Raw genomic sequence first — 21,481 nt, 5'->3', positions numbered from 1 at the left:
GATTGTGAGGTCAAGGCCAGCCTAGGCAAGTGGATGAGGCACTTAGAGACTCAGGGAGACCCTGCCTCTAAATAAAATTCTAAATAGGGTTGGGGATGGGGTTCAGTGGTTGAAGGCCTCTGAGTTAAATGCCCAGTAACAATAAATAAATAAATAAATAAATAAATAAATAAATAAATAAATAAATAAATAAGTAAGTAAGTAAGTAAGTAAGTAAATAAATAAATAAATAAATAAATATTCTAATCTCCAAACACCCTTTTCATGCAAGAGGGGAGCTATGGTGAACAGGGACCTTGCTTATTCCTGAGCTAGTTTTGTGGAGTTTGTTTTTTTGTTTTGTAGTTAACAGAAGGGTGCCTTACCACTCAGCCACGTCCCTGGTAGTTTTTAGTTTTTATTCTGACTGCGGGTCTAGCTAAGTTGCTGAGATTGTCCTTGTTAGGGTTTGATTGATAATGAAGTTTCCGTTGCAATTAAGTATAGGATTTTCACATCCACGTGGGTTCATGGGCAGACTTTATTTACGTCGTGATTCCTAGATGATAATTGTAACAGTACAGCTCCACAATGTACATGTTAGGTAACAACTCTTTTTCTCTTATAATTCAAAAGTTTCTTGGTTAAGTTTATATATATTTAATTTTGTGGATGAATTGTAGGACTGGATGCTTCCATTAAGAGTAAAGCATGCTGGATTGTTTATTAGTGCATCATAATTATACATAATACCACATGCATATGGCACCCGTGTAAAACTTACCCATGGTATTTTATACTATTTTTAAGCTGAACGTACCATGACTATTAATTTATTATCCTGTTCCTATGAACTGATTCAGCAAGTCCCTGCGGCGGGGGTGTATCATGTGTCTTTATTAGCAAAAGAGTTTCTACAAATAGTTAAGAAGCACTTAAACTCTTTCAGTTTATTAGAATTCTTTTGTTTCCTATCATCATTGATACTATTTAATTTCGTCTCTGATAGGATTTTATTTTACATTTCTTGGGTTTCTAAAGATGTTGAATTCTTTTTATTCTCATTATTAAACACATGGTTATCTCCTGTACAAATTGGCAGCTCAAGTCTTCTCCCTGAATTTCTTCTGTGGTGGATTTCAGAGTGTTGGGACCGTGAGAATCACCAGTTCATGGGCCCTTTTCCTACCGAAGCGGGCTGGGATCTGCAGGGGTCTCAGGTTTTTTTCACCCCTGAGGTTTTCATTCTTTTGGGGGGGCATGGGGAGCATAGTAGATTGAATGCAGAGGTCTTTTCCCACAGAGCTATATCTCTCGTACTTTTTATCATTTATCTCCTGACAGATGCTGAGATGCTGAGTCTGGCCTTGAAGTTATACCTCAGCTTCCTGAGTGGCTGGGATTACAGGTCTTGCCCTTCTGCCTGGGCCCCCTGAATGTTCTAAATGAAAGGGAAGAAAAATGTCAGTTCCACAATCCCGTCTCCCAGATGAAATCTGTACACTTGTATCAATGAATTCCTCAAATTCCAGTCCCCTGTCCCCACTGTAATAAAATAAAAAGTAAAGGTTTTGTTTTCTGTTTATGCGCATTTTACATGAGAGAAAAGTACACCCCAAACCACTTGACATTTGAAAAAATGTGAGTTTGTGTGTGTGTGTGTGTGTGTGTGTGTGTGTGTGTGTGTGTGTATTCCCTCTTTCTCTCCCAGGCCAGACACCTTGTCAGAATGTCTTTGGGCTTAGGTTTTCCCCTGTGGACTGCATGTCCCAGGGGTCTCATGCCCTCTGTGATATTTTTTTGGTCCTGTTTTGGCTCTGCCTGACATGAGCATCCCACACCTGGCTCATCTGAGTTCTCTTAAACATCTGGTAAATATCAGCCACCTGTTGACCTATGAGCAGGTGCATTTAGGGGAAGCAGTTTCTCAGGAGAGTAGGTGATAGCCCTGTGACTGGGAAAAGTCTCCTTATTCAGAAGCCACTTCAGAAGTTCTTTCATCCTGGCTCCTGTGGATCCTGGAAAAGTGATGGGCATGCAGCCATTTATTAACAAACTGATTCAAGTTTCTCTGGGAGTGCATCCAGAGTTGTTTTTTTTTCTGTTAGCTTTTAAAGAACTCCATGATGTTTTCAAAAATGCCTGCACCGAGCTTATATTCTAGCCCCAGGTGAGCAGGTCTCTTTCTCCATATCCATGTCATTGGAGGACTGGTTCCTTTGACTGTTTTATAGGAGACTTTCCCACAGCTGCACTCAGACTGAGAAGCTGTCCTACTTGGCTGGGGGCTGAATTCCTGATGCAATTGGTTAGAACCCAGGCTGCCTGTGCTCACTGCAAGAAGGTGGTGTGAGCATGTTCTAGAAAGAAACAGGGAGCTGTGCTTTTGACAGCTTTTGCTTCCCTCCTGGGAGGGGGGATCATAGTCCAGGGAAGTGCTTGCACACTAATGTGAAGCCCCTCCTTTCTGAGATATGCACATGCACAGTTGCCATTGCTCCCAAAGCTTAGTGGGTTAGGATGGAGTTCATGGAATGGGAAAAATATTGGGACCCTGAGTGCCTGAAGATCCTTCTTCCAGAAAGAACTGGTTAGACCTGGAGTTATTACTGAAGTCGCGGGGAGAGGGCTCAGGCAGGGCTGCTGGGTGGACTGCATTTGTCCTGTCTACCCTTAGGGACTGGCTAGGGATGAGCTCAACTGTTAGCAACCACAGGTTGCAGATCATGCTGCAAATCCCTTCTAGGGATAAACTGGGACCCTTGATCTCACTACCCTTCTGCCATTGTCCCATGGATAAAGCTCGTGACCCTCCACAGCCATAAAAAACCACCCCTTTTCTCTCATCCTCATACTTGTTTATATCCAGCTCTTTCTTCTATGAGCACTAGACAAATTGTGTTCCCAACCACAAGTCATTTCGTGTCCCATGTGCTCCATTTGTGACGCCAATCAGTTTTCCTCTACTCTGGGTGCCACTGGATTGGGGTATTCTGTCCCAATTATGTGGCACATTGCTCAAGGCAGGACTAATGCCCACGTGTCCCCCAACTTTGCCTGCCCTTTGGATGGTAGAGATTTTCTGAGTGGTCCAATGCATAGGTCTCTGAGTCCATTATAACTTTATTTAAGAGAGACTCAAAACAGAAGTAGGTGTTTATTTGGTGTATCCATGTGTGAAGGGAATCCAGGAGCCTCCTATTCTGGTATAATTTTGAAACTTAATCCTACTCAATATGTGCTTCTTTGGGATGCTGGAGTATAATCCAGTACCACGCACGTCCTGCACCCAAGCCCTACCAGTGCTCTGCACCTTCAGTTCCCACACCTCCCTTCACGTTGGGTTGTCTTGTTCATTCACATCAAATCCTTTGCTGGAGATGGTGGCATTTATCTAGGCATTTTCATGTCACTTCATAATAAAAATGACATTTACATACGTATAGAGTCATCTATGAAATTTCTGCTTTGTAATTTTTTTGGTCCTCAAATTACTGCAATATGATAATTTTATATCATGCATTAGTGCCTGGTAATGATAGCTCCTGCTTTTGCTCTTAGAGTTCAGAATTCTTGGCTAATTTTCTATGGATTTAACCTTCCAGGAAAATTTTCACACTGTTTGCTTTGGTGCCTTCTTCAATTACAAGGAAATCATGGTGAAATTTTGATGGGGTGTTGTCATAGATGAAACTGTGGGAAGCCGTCCTCTTTATAATGAGGAGTCCTATCATCTATACTCAGGATGTGTAATTCAGTCTTTTGCTTATCTGAATTTGTATTTTTTTTTCAAATTCTGCAGATGTACTATTTAAGTATGCTTATATGTGAAATGTGACATTTATGTGACAGCTATATAAAACTGACATGGTGTTTCATAGTATTGGTCAAACTGTATGCAATATGGCAAACAAAATGTGGCTGATTACCAGAAATAGTTATTTTTCATAGTTTATAATTTATCTATTACCAAATGCACATTCTCTGTCACCAGGCCCTGGGTCTCGACTCTAAAGGAGCGTGCTGTGTCCCCATATGGACAGGTGCTGTAGGGTCCACATCTGTTTCTGTGGACCTTCATGATAACCCCACATGTTCTTCAACACTATCTCAATTTGTGTTCATTGTGACTTTATGGTGCAGTCCCTCCTTTCTAAAGACGTTGATTGCTTTGTGATAAAGGGACATTTAGATACCTGCTATTTGAAGGAGCTCTTCACGGCTCTTACCTGCGTTTCTCTCACAGTCTCTATTCTCCTTTCTTAGAAGAGTTGGGTTAAAGGTGAGGCAATTTGTTTCTTTCATCAGTCACTTCTCCTTGTTCTCTTTAATGGTGTCATTTGAGGAATAGAATTTTTGTTTTTATATATATAATTTATAAATTTAAAAATATTTTTTCTGTAACTTTGAAATGGACCTTTTTTTCATTCTTTTTTTCCTTTTGTGAAACTGGGGATTGGAACCAGGGTGCCCTATTACTGAACACTATCCTCAGTCCTTTTAAAATTTTCATTTAAAATTTTAATTTTTTCTTAATTTTTTAAAATTACAGTAGTAATTTATTATTTATTTTTAAATTTGGCAGGGTTTCACTTGGTTGCTAGGGTAAGCTTCACAATTGTGATCCCCCTGCCTCAGCCTCCAGACCACGGGATATATCGGGTGTGTAGCACCAAGTGCATCCTATCTTAGTTAGTTAGTTAGTTTGTTTGTTTGTTTGTTTTCTTTTTTTAGATGTTTTTTAGATCATGATTTTTAATGGTTTATATTATTTTTTTAAATACACGACAACAGTGGAATGCATTATAATCCTTATTTCACATAGAGCACAATTTTTTATATTTCTGTATATAATGTATGTTCACATCAATTTATGCCATTATACATGTACTTTTTAGCATTACAACTCTTAATACACATATATATCACAATTTTTCATCTCTCTTTGTATATAAGGTATATTGACACTAAATTCAAGTCTTCATACATGAACTTTGTATAAAGATGTTCATCACATTCCATCATCCTTGCTAATCCCCTGTGCCCTCCCTTTCCCCTCAGCCCTATTTATAATTCATCTATTCCTCCCATGCTCCCCCTCCCTAACCCACTATGAGTCAGCCTCCTTATATCAGAGAAAATATTCAGCATTTTTTTGGGGGGTGATTGGCTGACTTCACCTAGATTTATCTTCTCCAACTCCATCCATTTACGTGCAAGTGCCATAATTTTTTTTAATCATGAGTAATATTCCATTGTGTATATAAGCCACATTTTTTTCATCAAGTATAGTGCTTTTGGTAGTATGGTCATTTTGATAATATTAATCTGCCTATTCAAGATCAAGTTAAATCTTTCCATCTTCTAAGGTCTTTGATTACTCTTTACTATTTCATAGTTTTCATTGTTTTTCCTTTAGAGTGAAACTACCCTTTTCTGATTTTTTTATTGTTGTTCATTTTCTCCTCGTGGAATATTTTGCCAAGGGTGTTCTATAGTATAGGTTTCTGGTTGTAAATTCTTTTAATTTTGTGTATGATGGAAGGTTTTTATTTAGTCATAAAATAACATCTGAATCGAAATCTAATTGCTAATCAAAATTTAATTTTGCTGGGTATGTTTCTTGGTTGGCATCCATTTCTTTCAGAGCTTGGTTTATATTGTTGCAGGATCTTGTAGATTTCTGGGTCTCAGTTCAGAAATCAGAGATCCTGATTGGTTTTCCCCATATGTAATTTGATTCCTTTCTCTTGTGGCTTTTGAAATGCTCTGCTTCTCCTGTATGCTAGGTGTTTTCATTATCATTTGCGTTGGTGTAGACCTGTAGTGATCTTGTTCATTTGGTGTCCTATATGATCCTTGTATTTGATTTTCAAATTCACTCTACATGTTTGGAAATTTTTCTGGTATTATTATATTGAATAGATTGTCCATTTCTGTAGTTTAGACCTCTATGCCTTCATCTATTCCAATAGTTGTTAAATTTGGTAGTTTCATATTATCTCACAATTCTTGAATCTTGTGCTCATGGTTTCTTACCATCTTCACTGAGGTCAACTTAATTTTTTCAAGATTATATATTTTGCCTTCAATGTCATAGGTTCTGTCTTCTAAGTGATCTATTCTGTTGCAGATGCTTCCTATTGAGTTCTTAATTTGGTTTACTGTTTCCTTTATTTCAAGGATCTCTGTTTTGTGGTGTTTTTTTTTCAAAACCTCTATCTCTTTATTGAAGGAATCTTTTTCTTTCTGTATTTCCTTATGTAGCTCTGTATCAAAATGATCCTTTGCTGCCTGTATTTTCTCTCATATTATCCTTTAATTCACAGAAAATTATGTACCTTCTCCCATTTATCCTGCTATTCTGACCATGGATTCTAATAATGTAGTATCTTTGTTTGGGGCACATTCTTTCTTGGTTTCTCATGTTGTTCATGCATCTTCTCTTCCAGCTCTGTGTTTTTAAGATATATAGCCAAGTAGGCTCATCGTTTCCCCAATGGGTTTCAATACCTTTCTTTTTAAAATTTTTTTTAAGTACATGACAACAGTTGAATGCATCACAATTCTTATTACACACATAGAGCTCAATTTTTTGTATCTCTGTACAGAAAGCATATTCATGCTAATTTATGCCATTATATATGTACTCATTTCTTTCTGCAATACAACTCTTAACCCATATATATCACACTTTTTTTTATATCTCTGGTTCTATATAAGGCATGTTGGCACCAATTTGGGTCTTCATACATGTACTTTGGATAACGGTGTCATTACATTCCACAATCACTGCTATCCCCTGCCTCTTCCCCTCCCCTCCAACCCCTCTGCCCTATATATAATTCATTTTTCCTCCTATGCTCCCCCTCCCTACCCCACTATAGTCCGCCTCCTTATATCAGAGAAACCATTCAACATTTATTTTTTGGGTTTGCCTAACTTCATTTTGCCAATACCATCCATTTACTTGCAATTGCCATGATTTTATTATTGCTGAGTAAAATTGCATTGTGTATATATGTCCCATATTTTTATCCATTTATCCAGTGAAGGGCATCTGGGTTGGCTCCACAGTTTGCTATTCTGAATTGTGCTGCTATAAACATTGACATGGATGTGACCCTGTAGTATGCTGTTTTCAAGACCTTTGAGAATAGTCCGAGAAGAGGAATAGCTGGGTGAAACTGTGTTTTAATTCCCAGATTTCCAAGGAATCTCTATACAGTTTTCCATGTTGTTTGCACCAATTTGCAGTCCCACTAGCAGTGTATGAGTGTGCCTTTTCCCCCACATCCTTGCCAACACTTGTTGTTTGTCTTTATGATAGCTGCCATCTGACTGGAGTGAGATGATATCTTAGAGTGGTTTTGATTTGCATTTCTCTAATTGCAAGAGATAATGAACATTTTTTAAAATATTTGTTGATTGATTCTACATCCTTGTCTGAGAAGTGTCTGTTCAGATCCTTGGCCAATTTTTTGGTTGAATTATTGGGTTTTTTGGTGCTTAGCATTTTGAGTTCTTTATATATTAGATATTAGTTCTCTATCTGGTGTGTGAGGGGTAAAAATCCACTTCCAGGATGTAGGGTGTCTGTTCACCTCAGATTTTTTTTTTCTGAGAAGAAAGTTTTTAGTTTGAATCCATCCCATTTGTTGAGTTTTGATTTTAATTCTTGTGCTATAGGCATCTTATTAAGGAAGTTGGGGCGGCCTAGCCCCATGTGATGAAGATTATGGCCTACTTTTTCATCTATTAGATGCAGAGTGTCTGGTTTAAATTGTATGTCCTTGATCCACTTTGAGTTGAGTTTTGTGCATGGTGAAAGATAGGGTTTTAATTTCATTTTTTTGAAAATGCATTTCCAGTTTTCGCAGCACCATTTGTTGAAGAGGCTATCTTTTCTCCAATGCATGTTCTTGGCACCTTTGTCTAATATAAAATAATTGTAATTTTGTGAGTTAGTCTATGTGTCCTCTATTCTGAACCATTGGTCTACTGACCTGTTTTAGTGGCAATACCTTGCTGTTTTTGTTACTATTGCTCTGTAGTATAGTTTACGGTCTGGTATAGTCATACCACCTGCTTTGCTCTTCCTGCTTATAATTGCTTTAGCTATTCTGGGCTTCTTATTTTTCCAGATAAATTTCATTATTGCTTTTTTATTTCTATGAGAAATGTCATTGAGATTTTGTTCATAATTGTATTCAATCAGTATAGTGCTTTTGGTTGTATGGTCGTTTTGATAATATTTATTCTGCCTATGCAGGAGTAAGGTAGATCTTTCCATCTTCTAAGGTCTTCTTTGATTTCTTTCTTTAGGGTTCTGTAGGTTTCTTGTATAGATCTTTCACCTCTTTCGTTAAGTTGTTTCCCAAGTATCTTATGTTTTCTTTTTTTTGAAGTTACTGTAAATGGGGTAGGTTTTCTTATTTCTTTCTTGAGGCTTTGCCACTGATATACAGAAATGCCTTTTTTTAATGTGGGTTAATTTTATATCCTGCTGCTTTGCTGAATTCATTTTTAGTTCTAGAATTTTTCTGGTGGTGCTTTGGGGTCTTCTAGGTATAGAATCGTATTGTCAGCAAATAGTGCTAATTTAAGTCCTTTTCCTGTAGTTATTCCTTTAATTTCTTTCATCTGTCTAATTGCTCTGGCCAGTGTTTCAAGAAATAGGTTGAATAGAAATGGTGAGAGAGCGTACCCCTGTCTTGTTCCAGTTTTTAGAGGGAATGCCTTTAGTTTTTCTCCCTTTAGAATGATGTTGGCCTTAGGCTTAATGTAGAGAGCTAGTATGATGTTGAGGTATTTTCCTGTTATCTGAAGTTTTTCTAATTTTTTGAACATGAAAGAGTGCTGTATTTTGTCAAATGGTTTTTCTGTGTCTCTTGAGATGATCATATGATTGTTATTTTTAAGTATATTGATGTGATGAATTACCTTTATTGATTTTTATATGTTGAACCAACCCTGTATTCCTGGACGAACCCCACTTGATCTTGGTGCACGACCTTTTTAATATGTTTTTGTATTTAATTTGGCAGAATTTTATTCAGAATTTTTTCATCTCTGTTCATTCGAGATATTGGCTGGAAATTTTCTTTCTTTTATTTGTCTTTGCCTGGTTTGTGGATCAGGGTGATATTGGCCTCATGGAATGAGTTTGGAAGTGCTGCTTCTTTCTGTATTTTCTGAAATAAATTTAAGGATATTGGTATTTTTGAATTTCTTCTTCAAAGGTCTTGTTTAACTGGCAGTGTATCCATCTGGGCCTGGGCTTTCTTGGTTGGTAAGCTTCTGATGGCATCTTGTATTTCATCATTTAATATTGGTCTGTTTAAATTGTGTATGTCTTCCTGATTCAATCTGGGCATATCATATGACTTAAAAAATTTGTTGATGCCTTCAGTGTCTTCTGTTTCATTTGGGTATACATTTTCAAGATAATTTTTAAATATCTAATTCTCTAGTGTCTGTTGGGATATTGCCTTTTTCATCATGTACGCTGATAATTTGAATTTTCTCTCTCTTTGTATTCATTAGCATAGGGTCTGTCAAAGAGCCAACTTTTTGTCAAGGTTTAATTGTTTCCTTTAATTCAATTTCAGTTCCAATTTCAATTATCTCTTGCCATCTAATGCTTTTTCTGTTGATTTGTTCTTCTAGGGCTTTGAGATGAAGTATGAGATCAATTATTGACTTTTTCTTCTTTTAAGGAATGAACTCCATGCAATTAAGTTTACTCTTAGTACTGCTTTCATAGTGTCCAAGAGAGTTTGATATGTTGTGTCTGTGTTCTTTTTTACCTCTAAGAATTTTTTAATCTCCTCCTTGAAGTCTTTTGTAACCCATTGTTCATTCTATTGTACCAAATTGATTCACTCGTTCAACTTCTTATAGAACTTGAAATAATTCAAGTTTGTCTTTTCACGAGGTGGAAGTGTCACTTTACTTGTCTTCAAATGTTGTTATTTTATGAATATTTTACACATTGGGAATGTGTCATGCATGATACTTGAAACTAATTGTATTGGGGAGTTCAATGTATCTCATGGATAGAAAGCAGAGAGAATAGGAACCAGACTGTTTTCAAAAGCTTTTTTACCAGTCTTTTTGTCTCCCTTGTGCACAATCACCTTATGAGAATATCTCTGAAAAGTCTGATCTGCATCTGGAATTTCTGCCAAATTTCACATTCACTGATGGCAGAAAAGTAAAAAAAGTTGGGCTTTTATTCATTGCTTGGATTATGGTATATATCCTTTACTTCACTCTGGTATGGAATATATATACTTTTTTTGGACTCATGTATTTTCCTCTGAATTAGATAATGCAAAGTATCTTATTACATAATTAAATTCACTCTCCTACATGACAGTCAGTTCTACTAACTCTTAATTCATATTAAAAACGGAATAATGGTTTGGTCCATGTTTTATTTATCTAACAATTTTTATTTCAGGAGCCATTGACATTTGGGGATGTCGCTATTGATTTCTCTGAGGAGGAATGAGAATTCCTGGATCCTGCTCAGCAGAATTTATATAGAGAAGTGATGTTGGAGAACTACAGCAACCTAGTCTTTGTGGGTGAGCATAACTTTCCTTCAAAATTCCTAATTATCATTATTTAGTTTTCTTCCCTTGAAGTATATCTTTTGGGAACTTCTCCACAAGAATGTGTTGCAGATTTATGCTTTCAATAAAGAAGATGGGGTAGTTCTTGGTGCTGACAAGACAATGTTAATGATGTTTATTTTCATCCTTAATGTTTTCCTTTGGTGGCATGATATATATCTTTCACTTGACATATGGTTGACTTAGAGGAATGCAGTGATGTCAAATCCTGTGGCCCACATATAGCAGAGGACATAGTTGAGGTAGGGGAGGAAGCCTAAATTTAAAAAGGTTCATTGAGACATTATCCAGCAGAAAATATTTTCGAGAAGCTTTGAATTCTTTCTCTTGTTATCATAGAAAACCCTGTCCTGTGTTTTGTGCTTTAAAATTATATAGTATCCTGCTTTTCCTCCATAAATTCAAATTAACAACAAAACACTCCCTTTGCCTTTTGAGTTTCAATATTATCTGACAGCTCTTCCATAATTTAAAAATATTTTTAGTTGTTAATAAATTTCCTATTTATCCATATATGGCGCTGAGAATTGAACCCAGGGCCTCACACATGCTAGGCAAGCTCTCTAACAATACTCTTCAACTCCAGCCCTTTTTCCATTATTTGCAGGAAAGTTTTGCACATTTGTGAAGACCTCTAGGTCCACCCATTGTAATACATTTCTATCACAAGTCATTTTCTCTAATGTTATTTGTACATTTTTTCACTAAATTTTCTTTATCAGTGTTTTTTTCTGATATGTGTAATGGATTTTCTGTGAAATTATCTGCCATGGAATGAATGCCAAGTTGGACAAAGACTGCTGTTTTGAGAGATGGTGTAAGTATTATTTGAGTTAGAGGATTTGTAAAATAATACATTGGTAGATATTTACAATTTTATTGTTTTTTTTTTCTTTTTTAATTGTATACAGTAGGTTCCCTCTTAAGGACTGGGTTTCCTCATATCAGTTAATTGCTTCACAAACTGAGATATGTATGATTCTTGTTTGTATTGCCAATAATACTATATGTGCTTTTGCTTTCATAAATATTAAACATTTTTTGTCGATGACTTTTTTTTATTTTATGTTGATTGGCTTTTCTTTTTGCCCATGAAAAAAGAAATTGAAGTTTTCTATTTACAAGTGTAATGGGGATTGATGGCAGTGATACTCTCATGCTGAACTACAACCCAAGCTCCTTTTCACTCATATTTGAAGAGAGGTTCTCACTATGTTATTGAGGATGTCTTGAATTTGCAATTCGTCTGCTCAGACTTCTTAGTAGCTGAGATTACTTGCATGCTCATCATTTGTATATTGATGATCTTGTTCTTATTTCAAGGATAAAGACCACATTCTTTTAAATGTAGCTTTGAGAAATCTTGCAATTCTCTTTCTTTTAATTTTCATTGTAATCAAAACCACAAAATAAAACCTTCTGTCTCCAAAATTTTAAATATACAGTTCAGTAACAGTAATTCAAATTGTTATGCAATATATCTCTACAAAGTTTACATCTCAAAAAAAAAAATGCCTAGGAAGCAAGGGCTTATTTTTGTCTCCTCATCACAAAACTATTCTGTTTTTTCAGAAAGCTTCATTTTTAGTTTAGAGATGTTATGTTCATAGAATTCTGCAGTATTCTTTCTGTGACATTTCAGTTAACCTAGTGTACATACATTTTGTAAAATATATAATTAGAATAAATTCTTTGACTTCAAAGTTCTATAATTTCTATATTCCAATATGGCTCATCTTTCTTTTCAAGGGATATTTGGTTTGTGTCCCCCATGATAGCTTTCTTGAACAACAATGTAACAACACTGGTGTGCAATATTTTTAATTTGCTATTGATATGAGGGCTTATTGCCACACTCACCAAGAACTCCATCTACCTGACTCCATGTTTGCATTTACAATTGAATACTGTAACATTTAGTATATTTTTTAGCAGGGAAATAGTCTTATTTGTATTTAGAAGATATTCATACAATTTAAAGGATAAATTTCTCTGGAAAATTTTTTTAACAATAGAAGGTTGATGAATACTACATGGAGCCTCTAGTTAACTTTAAGTAGTATAAACATCTTTAAATTTAATCTTTCAATTTTGAACAACAGCATGCAAAAGTGTGTTCATTCATCTGACACATATTTAGGGATTTTTGAAAATTCCTACAACTTTTGATTTCAAATATTTATTCCATGTTGGTTACAAAACAACTATCACTTAAATATTTATTAACCTTTTTTTTAATATATAAAATTGATCTAACCAGCATATTATCCCACTTGTGATTAAGAACAGGGATTCTATAAGTCTATAGTAGTTTCAAAATATTTTCAAAGTCTTATGCTTTGCAATTACCATTTTGCTTCACTGTATTTCCCTTTTCAGTAAGTGGGGATTTATGTCTCTTAGTATGACAGTGATTCTTTGTTTTCATTCAACCCTCTCAGTGTTTACTTTGTGTGTTTGCAAAGTATGAAGTATGTAGCAAATGTATTTACTCTTAATTCAGAACTTAGGGAAAGGGTCCTTTTCTCTCTTTTGCCTCTTTTTATAGTTTTTTTTTGTAAATTTAAAATGTCTTCTATGTCCTATAACTGTCTTAAACCATGATTTGTGTGCTATAATTTAGAGAGCCCAGGTTTTGTTCAATCACTTTTGTGTCATTATTATATACTTTTGCTTTCAGTATGTGTGTGTTCTTAGATTTAGAGTATCCTGTAGACTACCTACAGTTGCAATATTTAGAGTTAATTCAGATATCCAAGTTTTGTTTTGATCAGAATTTTGTAATCTTGCATTTACCAACAAAATCTCTAAAAATGAAGAATCTCCTTCTCATACTTTGCATGAGTATCAACTTGACTTCACTTTGTTAAAAAATTGAATATATTTATGTGTCCTTTTAAGATTATATTTTTGTTACAGGTATATATGCCTATTAACAGTATTGTTGTTATGTTTTTTTCTTTCAAATTCGATTGCAAAATTACATGTTTCGAGACCCGTAATTACAATAAAATAGAATTGTATTTGCCAAGAAATGTTAAAATTTTATATGACTTATGATGGTGTGCACTTACATTTTATTATGAAAAATTACCTTTAGTACTTTTTGGAGAACAGATCCAGTGTTGATGAATAGTGTGTATATTTTTATATGTTTAAAGACTTCATTTTTCTTTTCTTTTTAAAGGTAGTAGCTGTGAATATAATGTCTTGGTTGATAATTTTATTCTTTTATCCCTTGAATATAGATAGTCTCGAATTCCTTTTTTTCTGGTGAAGTTTTGACTATGAATTTCACAATTATATAGTTACACATTTCTAGGTGACCAATCTTTTTCTCCTAGATGCTCTTGGTATCCTGATTTTATAAACTTGGATTACAACCTACTTTGAGTCTTTACAACTTGGAGAAAACTGAGCTTCTTGGATGTTTCATATTTTCTATTTTCTGAGATGTGTTTATTAGTACTGGAAAGAGAAATAAAGGGCGATTTAACACTTTGCATTTTTTACTTTGGCGTTCAAATTTTAATCCTCTAGCTCAACATCATATGTTGCTATATACAACCACCCTTGACTCTTTCAGACCTTTTCAAATGAAAGTCTTTCAACATACATTTTCTCATTTTTACTATTAACAATTCTTGACGAATTTTTATTCTGTTTTTTGTGTGTTGGTTTAGTTCAGTAAACTTCTTTTAAATGATAATTAACTTTTCCCTTTGAGTGATTTATAACTTTGCTTACAGTCGATTTAGCCATGTTTTTTTTTTTCCTGTTGGTAAGCAGGAACCCCTTTTTGAACAGTCACCAAATATTCACATGTTTTATATTTTTATCTTTAATGAAACAGAAGTAAGTTGGTAGATTTTTAAAATATATTCTGAAGGAGGAAAATCTTTGTGTAACACAATGTAGTTTTCTCTGCTATATTACTCTCCATAATAATGTACTCATTTTGGATACTGTGAACACAAAGATGATTAGGAAAATCTTCAAAATAATTTTCTGTGTGTATTTTTATTTGATTTCTTTATTTCTACAGTAATGATGGACTTGGATTTAAAAATCCACTCCCCGGCTGATGTTATTTTTTGCTGTAATTTCTTAGGTTTGCAAAATATACTCAGCCCAGTACAGTAAGTAAACATGTTTGTTATTTTTTATTTATCACAGCCATGACTTCTCATCATCCTCGACAAATTTTACCAGAGCAAAGAATAAAAGAGAGAGAGGGAAGATATGGAAAGTGTGACTTTGACTATATAAAATTAAGAAAACAATGGGAAAATATAGGTGAGAGTAAAGTTCAAAAATTGTATTATAATAGACAAAATCAATCAGTAGTTTCTATTTATGATAAAAATTTTATGGTCAAAAGACACCAGAGAAAATTAATATCTGAAACAAAAATTCAATGTATTCCAATTATTTTGAGGAGTTTTATATGTATTTTAAGAATAAATCCATAGCCATTTTTGAACTGAAAGGCAAAGTGGAAAATTTGAAATCTAGTCCATGCATTAGTTTTTAACTTGATCAATTATAAAAGTAGCACTGAGATAAAATTCCAGTCAAACATTTACACAGAAAAGATATTTCTAAAAGTGAACCTTTTGAGAGTTTCTTTATAAAATGTCCATTTTTCTGAAACAAAAGTTGAATTTCTCCTTGTGCCCAAATGGACAAAATATTAAAAATTGTAGAAAAATTTCTAATTCCCCACTATTTCTCAATGAAAATTTTGATACAGATTTCTGGAAAGTGCACTATATAGATAATGCTAGAAGTAACACAAAAAGCCATGTCTCTACCCTGAGTAATTACCAGTATATTTACATTGGTGATAAAAATTATGAATATAGAGAAATCCTAGTTCTTTTCTAAAGAAAATTTACCAAGATGAAAAATGTAGGAAAGTCTTGCTTCAGTGATCAAAAACTAGTATTCATTAAAATATTCTTAGGCAAGACAATACCTGCAAGTGTAAGATATGTGAAAGGGCTCTTAACCACAGTGCAGAGCTTGCTTAATACAAGAAAATTTATAGAGAAAAAAAAGCCCTATAAGAATAGAAGATATTGAGCAGGCAAATGCTTTGATATATTTTTTAAACACAGCAGGTAGTATAACAGTGATAAATTCTACAAATTTAAAGAATGTGAAAAAACTTTTAGTGAAAAGTTACAACTTGTTAAGTATCAGAGGATTTATACTGAAAGAGAGACCTGTAAATGTAAAAAGTGTGGAAAGACTTTAAGAGGTTTCAACCCTTACTCAACACCAAAATATTTATTCTGCAGAGAAGACCTACCAATGTGAAGAATGCAATGCACGCAAAAACCTTACTCAACATCACAGTTTTCATACAGGAGATATGCCATGCAAATGCAAAGAATGTGACAAAACTTCTAATAAAAGCTCCAATCTTATTTTTCACCCGTGGACACACCCTGGAGTTATGCCCTACATATGTAAACAATTTTGCAAAGGTTTCAGTCAAAAACCAAGCCTTAAAAATTACCAGAGAATTCATACTGGAGAGAAGCCCTTCAAATGTAAAATGTGTGGCAAAAGTTTTAATATAAACTCGCATCTTGATCGCTACAACAGGATTCATACTGGAGAGAAGCCATACAAATGTAAATTGTGTGGCAAAAGTTTCAGTCAAAAATCATCAGTTACTCAGCACCAGCGAATCCAAACTGGAGAGAAGCCCTACAAGTGTAAAGAATGTGGCAAAGCTTTTGATAGCATCTCACATCTCTATTGCCAAAACAGGATTCATACTGGAGAGAAGCCCTACAAATGTAAAATATGTGGCAAGAGGTTTAATCACATATCATCACTTACTCAGCACCAGCGAATCCACACTGGAGAGAAGCCCTACAAATGTAAAGTGTGTGGCAAGAGGTTTAATATAATCTCGAATCTTGATCGCCACAACAGGATTCATACTGGAGAGAAGCCCTAGAAATATAAAGTGTGTGGCAAGAGTTTTAATACAAACTCAAATTTTGATAGCCACAACAGGATTTATACTGGAGAGAAGCCCTACAAATGTAAATTGTGTGGCAAGAGTTTCAGTCAAAAATCATCAGTTACTCAGCACCAGCGAATCCACACTGGATAGAAGCCCTACAAGTGTAAAGAGTGTGGCAAGAGTTTTAATTAAATATCACCACTTACTCAGCACCAGCGAATCTACACTGGAGAGAAGCCCTACAAATGTAGAGAATGTGGCAAAGATTTTAATCAACAATCATCACTTACTGGACACCAGAGAACCCATACTAGAGAGAAGTCCTATAAATATGAAGAATGGCAAAGCTTTTAATATTGAAGATCACATCTTACTAAACATTATAGATTTTATACTGAAGAGAATTTTTACAATGAAAACATTGTATCAATGTCTTTAAGGATGAATCAACCGTATTTCACAGTAGTTCAATACTATTTCACACCAGAGATATGATAGCACAGAAATCATATAAATATAAAATAGGTGACAGAGTCTCCAATAATTGTTCACACCCTACTCAGCACCTCAGAATTCATATGAGTAAAAGGACATGTGGAAAAATTTTTTGTGAAGCTTTTGGCCATTGATCCATCATTTTTAAAACACTGGAGGATTTATAGTATATAGAAACCCAAAGATTGTGTTCAAGTCTGTATTCAAATTTCTGACATTTTTTAATTACTGACCTCATATCTGTAGCAAATGTTGAGTAGCATTTGTCCAAAGTGTGTACCTTAGATAACAGCAAAGTATTTACAAAAACACCTTGACAAATATAAAGATTGTAGTAAGTTTCTAATCTATAGCCCATCCCTTGAAGTATTTGGGACCTAGGAGGGAAAAAATCATTTAAATGTAGAAAATGGGTAATTGCTTTGGACATTTGCTGAAATTTTTCTAGCATTTTTAGCTGATATTGTAGAAATAAGAAAATACAAGTATAGAATTGTGCATCCCTAAAACTATATAATTTTAGTATAAATCAACAATTACTAAAGAGTCTCATTTTTCACAACTGGAGAAATAATAATTCTCAGAGTTGATTTTTCATAAGTTTCTTAAGATTTATATGAAATTTTAAATTTAAAATTTAAAATTTTCAGAGCCCTTTAAACTTAGGGGCACTTAATCAGTAAACCACATCCTCTGATTTTTTTTTTTATTTAGAGATAGGGTTTGCTAAGTTGCATAGGTCCTCACTAATTATGGAGCCTGACTTTGAACTTGTAAAGCTTCTCACATCCCTAGGGTCACAGCATGGTCCACCATGCAAGTTTTACAGAGCGTTTTTACTTATATTTCATTACAGATGCAATTTGTTGCTAAATAAAGTGTGAATTTCTTAATGTTAACCTTGTCATGCATTTAATGATGTTATTAGGTAACACATCTCCCACGATTCACTTTGCTAATGGATCGATGCAATAGTAACACATTCTGTTGGGTAAATAATGCTATAAAGTCTCCATTAACTATTTCATATGTTTAATCAAGTATTATTTGCAGAATATTATTCATGTAAATTATATACTCTCTTGTTTGTAATTATGGAAAAATTAAGAGAGTTATAGAAGGGATACTAGGGATACTAAAATAATGCCCAGATATTCCTAGTTTGAATTATGAGTTTAACATTTCACCTTATAGAGTAGCAGTACACCCTAAGGGATCTACAACTCTCGAGAGTTATACAAGCTCCCAATCAGGGAGAGGAGAAAAACCCAAGAGACTAGGAGACAACATGCGTATTCAGGCAATAAAGAGGATTGATGAAGGGGGAAAAAGTCTTAATGTTTTCTGAGGAATCCACATGGTCCATAGGCCCATCCTGACTCTTGGACTGAAGAAACCATGCAGTTCCTCATGAATTCTATGACTTTCATTACTGAGGTGACTATACTCACCTCTAGTGTAGGAAATACATCACAATTTTGTACCAACTCTTTAGTTTTGGATACCCAGTAGAAAATTTAAATAGAAACATGTAAAATGATGACTGTAAAAAAAAAGTCATACTGTAGGAGCATTTATGCCCGCACATTTTTTATTTCATTATATATTTTGATTTTAGAGACCCTTTAATTCTACTTAATAATTTTCAATATAAGGTTTGTTATACTTATTGGATTATATGATAGCATAGATATCTATCATAGATAGATGTTGTTGTTTGCGTTAATATTTTCATGGTCTCCCAGAACCCTCTGCAACCCAATAATTATAAGATACTATAAACTAACGATGTCCCTCCTCAGATCTTATAGCTCCAAGAGCCCATTACACCACAGAGAGAGAAACACAATTTTGATTGAAATAAACCTTAGACTCTCATCTACAAGTCCTGTTCAAAAAGTAAAAACACAATATTCTCTGCATATGTGAGCCTTTTGGATCAACAAAACACCACTCACCAACATTTCATTTAACTTTATTGGGGAAAATAAATATTGAAATATAATGATAAGTTCTAGGAGAATAATATTCATACCATTCTTTATTCCAAAGTGTAAAATATCTAGGTTTCTTGCTTATCTCCACATTATTTTATGCAGAAAACTGCTTCATTTTACATATGAGAGTTTAAACTATTTATAAGGCCAGGAGAGAAGATTCAGTCCTAGGGGTCTAAAGAAAATACTAAAGATCTTCCCTTTTCGTGATTGAATGATGTCTGCAGTCCTTGATGAAATAGATAAAGAATGCTGATTTCTAAATTCATCTGCCTGGGTGGCTCACTCATTGGAATCTTAATTTATTTAGTCATCTCAAGGCTATCACTCCCTCCTCTAGGATCTGACCTGTTCTTGGGAGGACTTGGTGTTCTTCAGGAGATCACCAGGTCATGCAAGATGTTAGAATGAAGTTTTTTTTTTGTTCTAACTTGTATTTATTCGGCCTCACTTTCAATACAAGTTAGAACAAGACTTCAGACTCTCACCTCTGGAGAGGATGCTCTGCCCAGAACTTCCCAATCAGGACCCTGAAAAACTCTTTGGGACTCCCCAGTAGATAGATTCAGTGGTTGGGTTTTCCTAGTCTGGCAATACAGTTGCCTGTGTCTTTCACTTTTGCTTTCTCTCTTGCTTTCATAGTATTATTCAAGGAAACACTGTCTGGTGTGAAGAGAGTGTTCCTTATCTATTGGATCTGACCTGCCAAGTTTAGCAGCTGCCCACATACTGAATGTCACAAACACAAGTATGTGTTATGTAGTCAGTAAGTAGTGTATCTTTCAACTGCATCATTTTTTATTGCATGGGGGAGGAAATTTAGAATGCTTTGAGTGCACACAGCACTATTAATAGTATTCTTAACACTGCTATGTAATGTATCCTCTCTGCTCAACTTGCTAGTATTGTTCTTATGATGATTGGTAAAACAAATAGAAAAAAGGTGTAAACCAAAAATTTTGGGGTAATTGATAGTTGGGCAGACTTACTTGAGCAACTCTATTTACCATTGTTGTTTTGTATGGGCTCAAGGTACTCTTTTATACTTTTATTTAACCTTAATGACATTACCATTCACTGAATAGTTTTTAACTGACAAAACTTCTTGGCATACAAATTTTCCCTTGTCATTTTTAAAATTTATTACTCTTTTTAGGTATACATGATAGTAGAGCAAATTTTGACATATTATACATGGAGTAAAACTCATTTTAGTTAGCATTCCATTCTTGAGGTGTACATGGTGTGGACCTTCCCTGGTGGTGTATTTATATATAAACATTGAAAAGTTGTGTCTGATTTATTCTACTGTCATTTGTACTCCTATTTCCCTTTTCTTTTCTTCAATCCAACTTTGTCTAATCCACTGAATTTATATTCTCTCCCCTGCCCTTGTTGACTGCTTTAGCATCTATGTATATTATGTATTATATGTAATGTCTGTTTCATTCTACTATCATTTCTATCCCCATATTCCTTCCCCTCCCTGCAATCCTCTCTACTTAATCTAAATAACTACTCTTCCCCACTCCCATTGTGAATTAGCATACACTTATTGGAGAGAACATTTGGCCTTTGTGTTTCTGTGTGTAGGGAGATGGGGGTGGGGCTTATTTCACTTAGCATGATATTCTTCAACTCTATCTTTTTACCACCAAATGGCATAGTTTCATTCATCTTTAAAGCTAAGTAATATTCCATTGGTGGGGGAAATTATATGTATATATACATATATCACATTTTATTTATCCATTCATCTGTTGAAGAAAACATAGGTTGGTTCTATGGTTCAACTATTGTGAAATGTGCTGCTGTAAACATTGTTGCAGCTGTTTCCCTGTAGTATGCTGTTTTTAAGTCTTGTGGGTATAGTCCAAAGAGAGGGATAGCTGGGTCAAATGATGTTTCCATTCTGGTTTTTCAAGGCATCTCCATACTGCTTTCCATGGTGGTTGCACCAATTTGGAGTCAATCTCATGAGCAATGTGTGAGTGTTCCTTTTCACCTACAACCTCACCAACATTTATTGTTGCCTGTATTATTAATGATTGCCATTCTGACTGAAGTGAGATAAAATCTTAAAGTAATTTTGATTTACATTTCCCTAATTTCTAGTTAGGTGGAATGTTTTTTTCATATATTTGTTAATGGTTATATTGAACTCAGGGGCACTCAACCCCTGAGCCACATCCCTATTTTTATTTTATGTAGAGACAGGATCTCACTGATCTGCTTAGTAAATTTTTTTCACTGAGGCTGGCTCTGAACTCATGACCCTTTTTCTTCAGCCTTCCAAGCTGCTGAGATTACAGGCAAATACCACCATGTGAGCTCCCCAGAGATCCTCTTCAACTGGTTGGAACCAACTTGTTCAGTATGTTTTGTCC

General features: G+C 34.7%; 1 protein-coding gene across 1 annotated transcript in view; it reads left to right on the top strand.

Annotated features, from left to right (window-relative positions):
- Nucleotides 1–21,481, top strand: part of LOC144371277 (uncharacterized) — a 60,389-nt gene that overhangs the window by 595 nt on the left and 38,313 nt on the right. Inside the window, 2 exon segments of the mRNA XM_078033681.1 lie at nt 2,088–2,149; nt 16,644–16,922. Coding sequence (XP_077889807.1) covers nt 2,088–2,149; nt 16,644–16,922 — 341 coding nt within the window.

Source organism: Ictidomys tridecemlineatus, chromosome 16 (genome assembly GCF_052094955.1).
Source record: "Ictidomys tridecemlineatus isolate mIctTri1 chromosome 16, mIctTri1.hap1, whole genome shotgun sequence".
NCBI classification, from domain to species: Eukaryota; Metazoa; Chordata; class Mammalia; order Rodentia; family Sciuridae; genus Ictidomys; species Ictidomys tridecemlineatus.
Note: the sequence above shows the minus strand (reverse complement) of the source record. Positions and strands in the feature narration are given on the sequence as shown.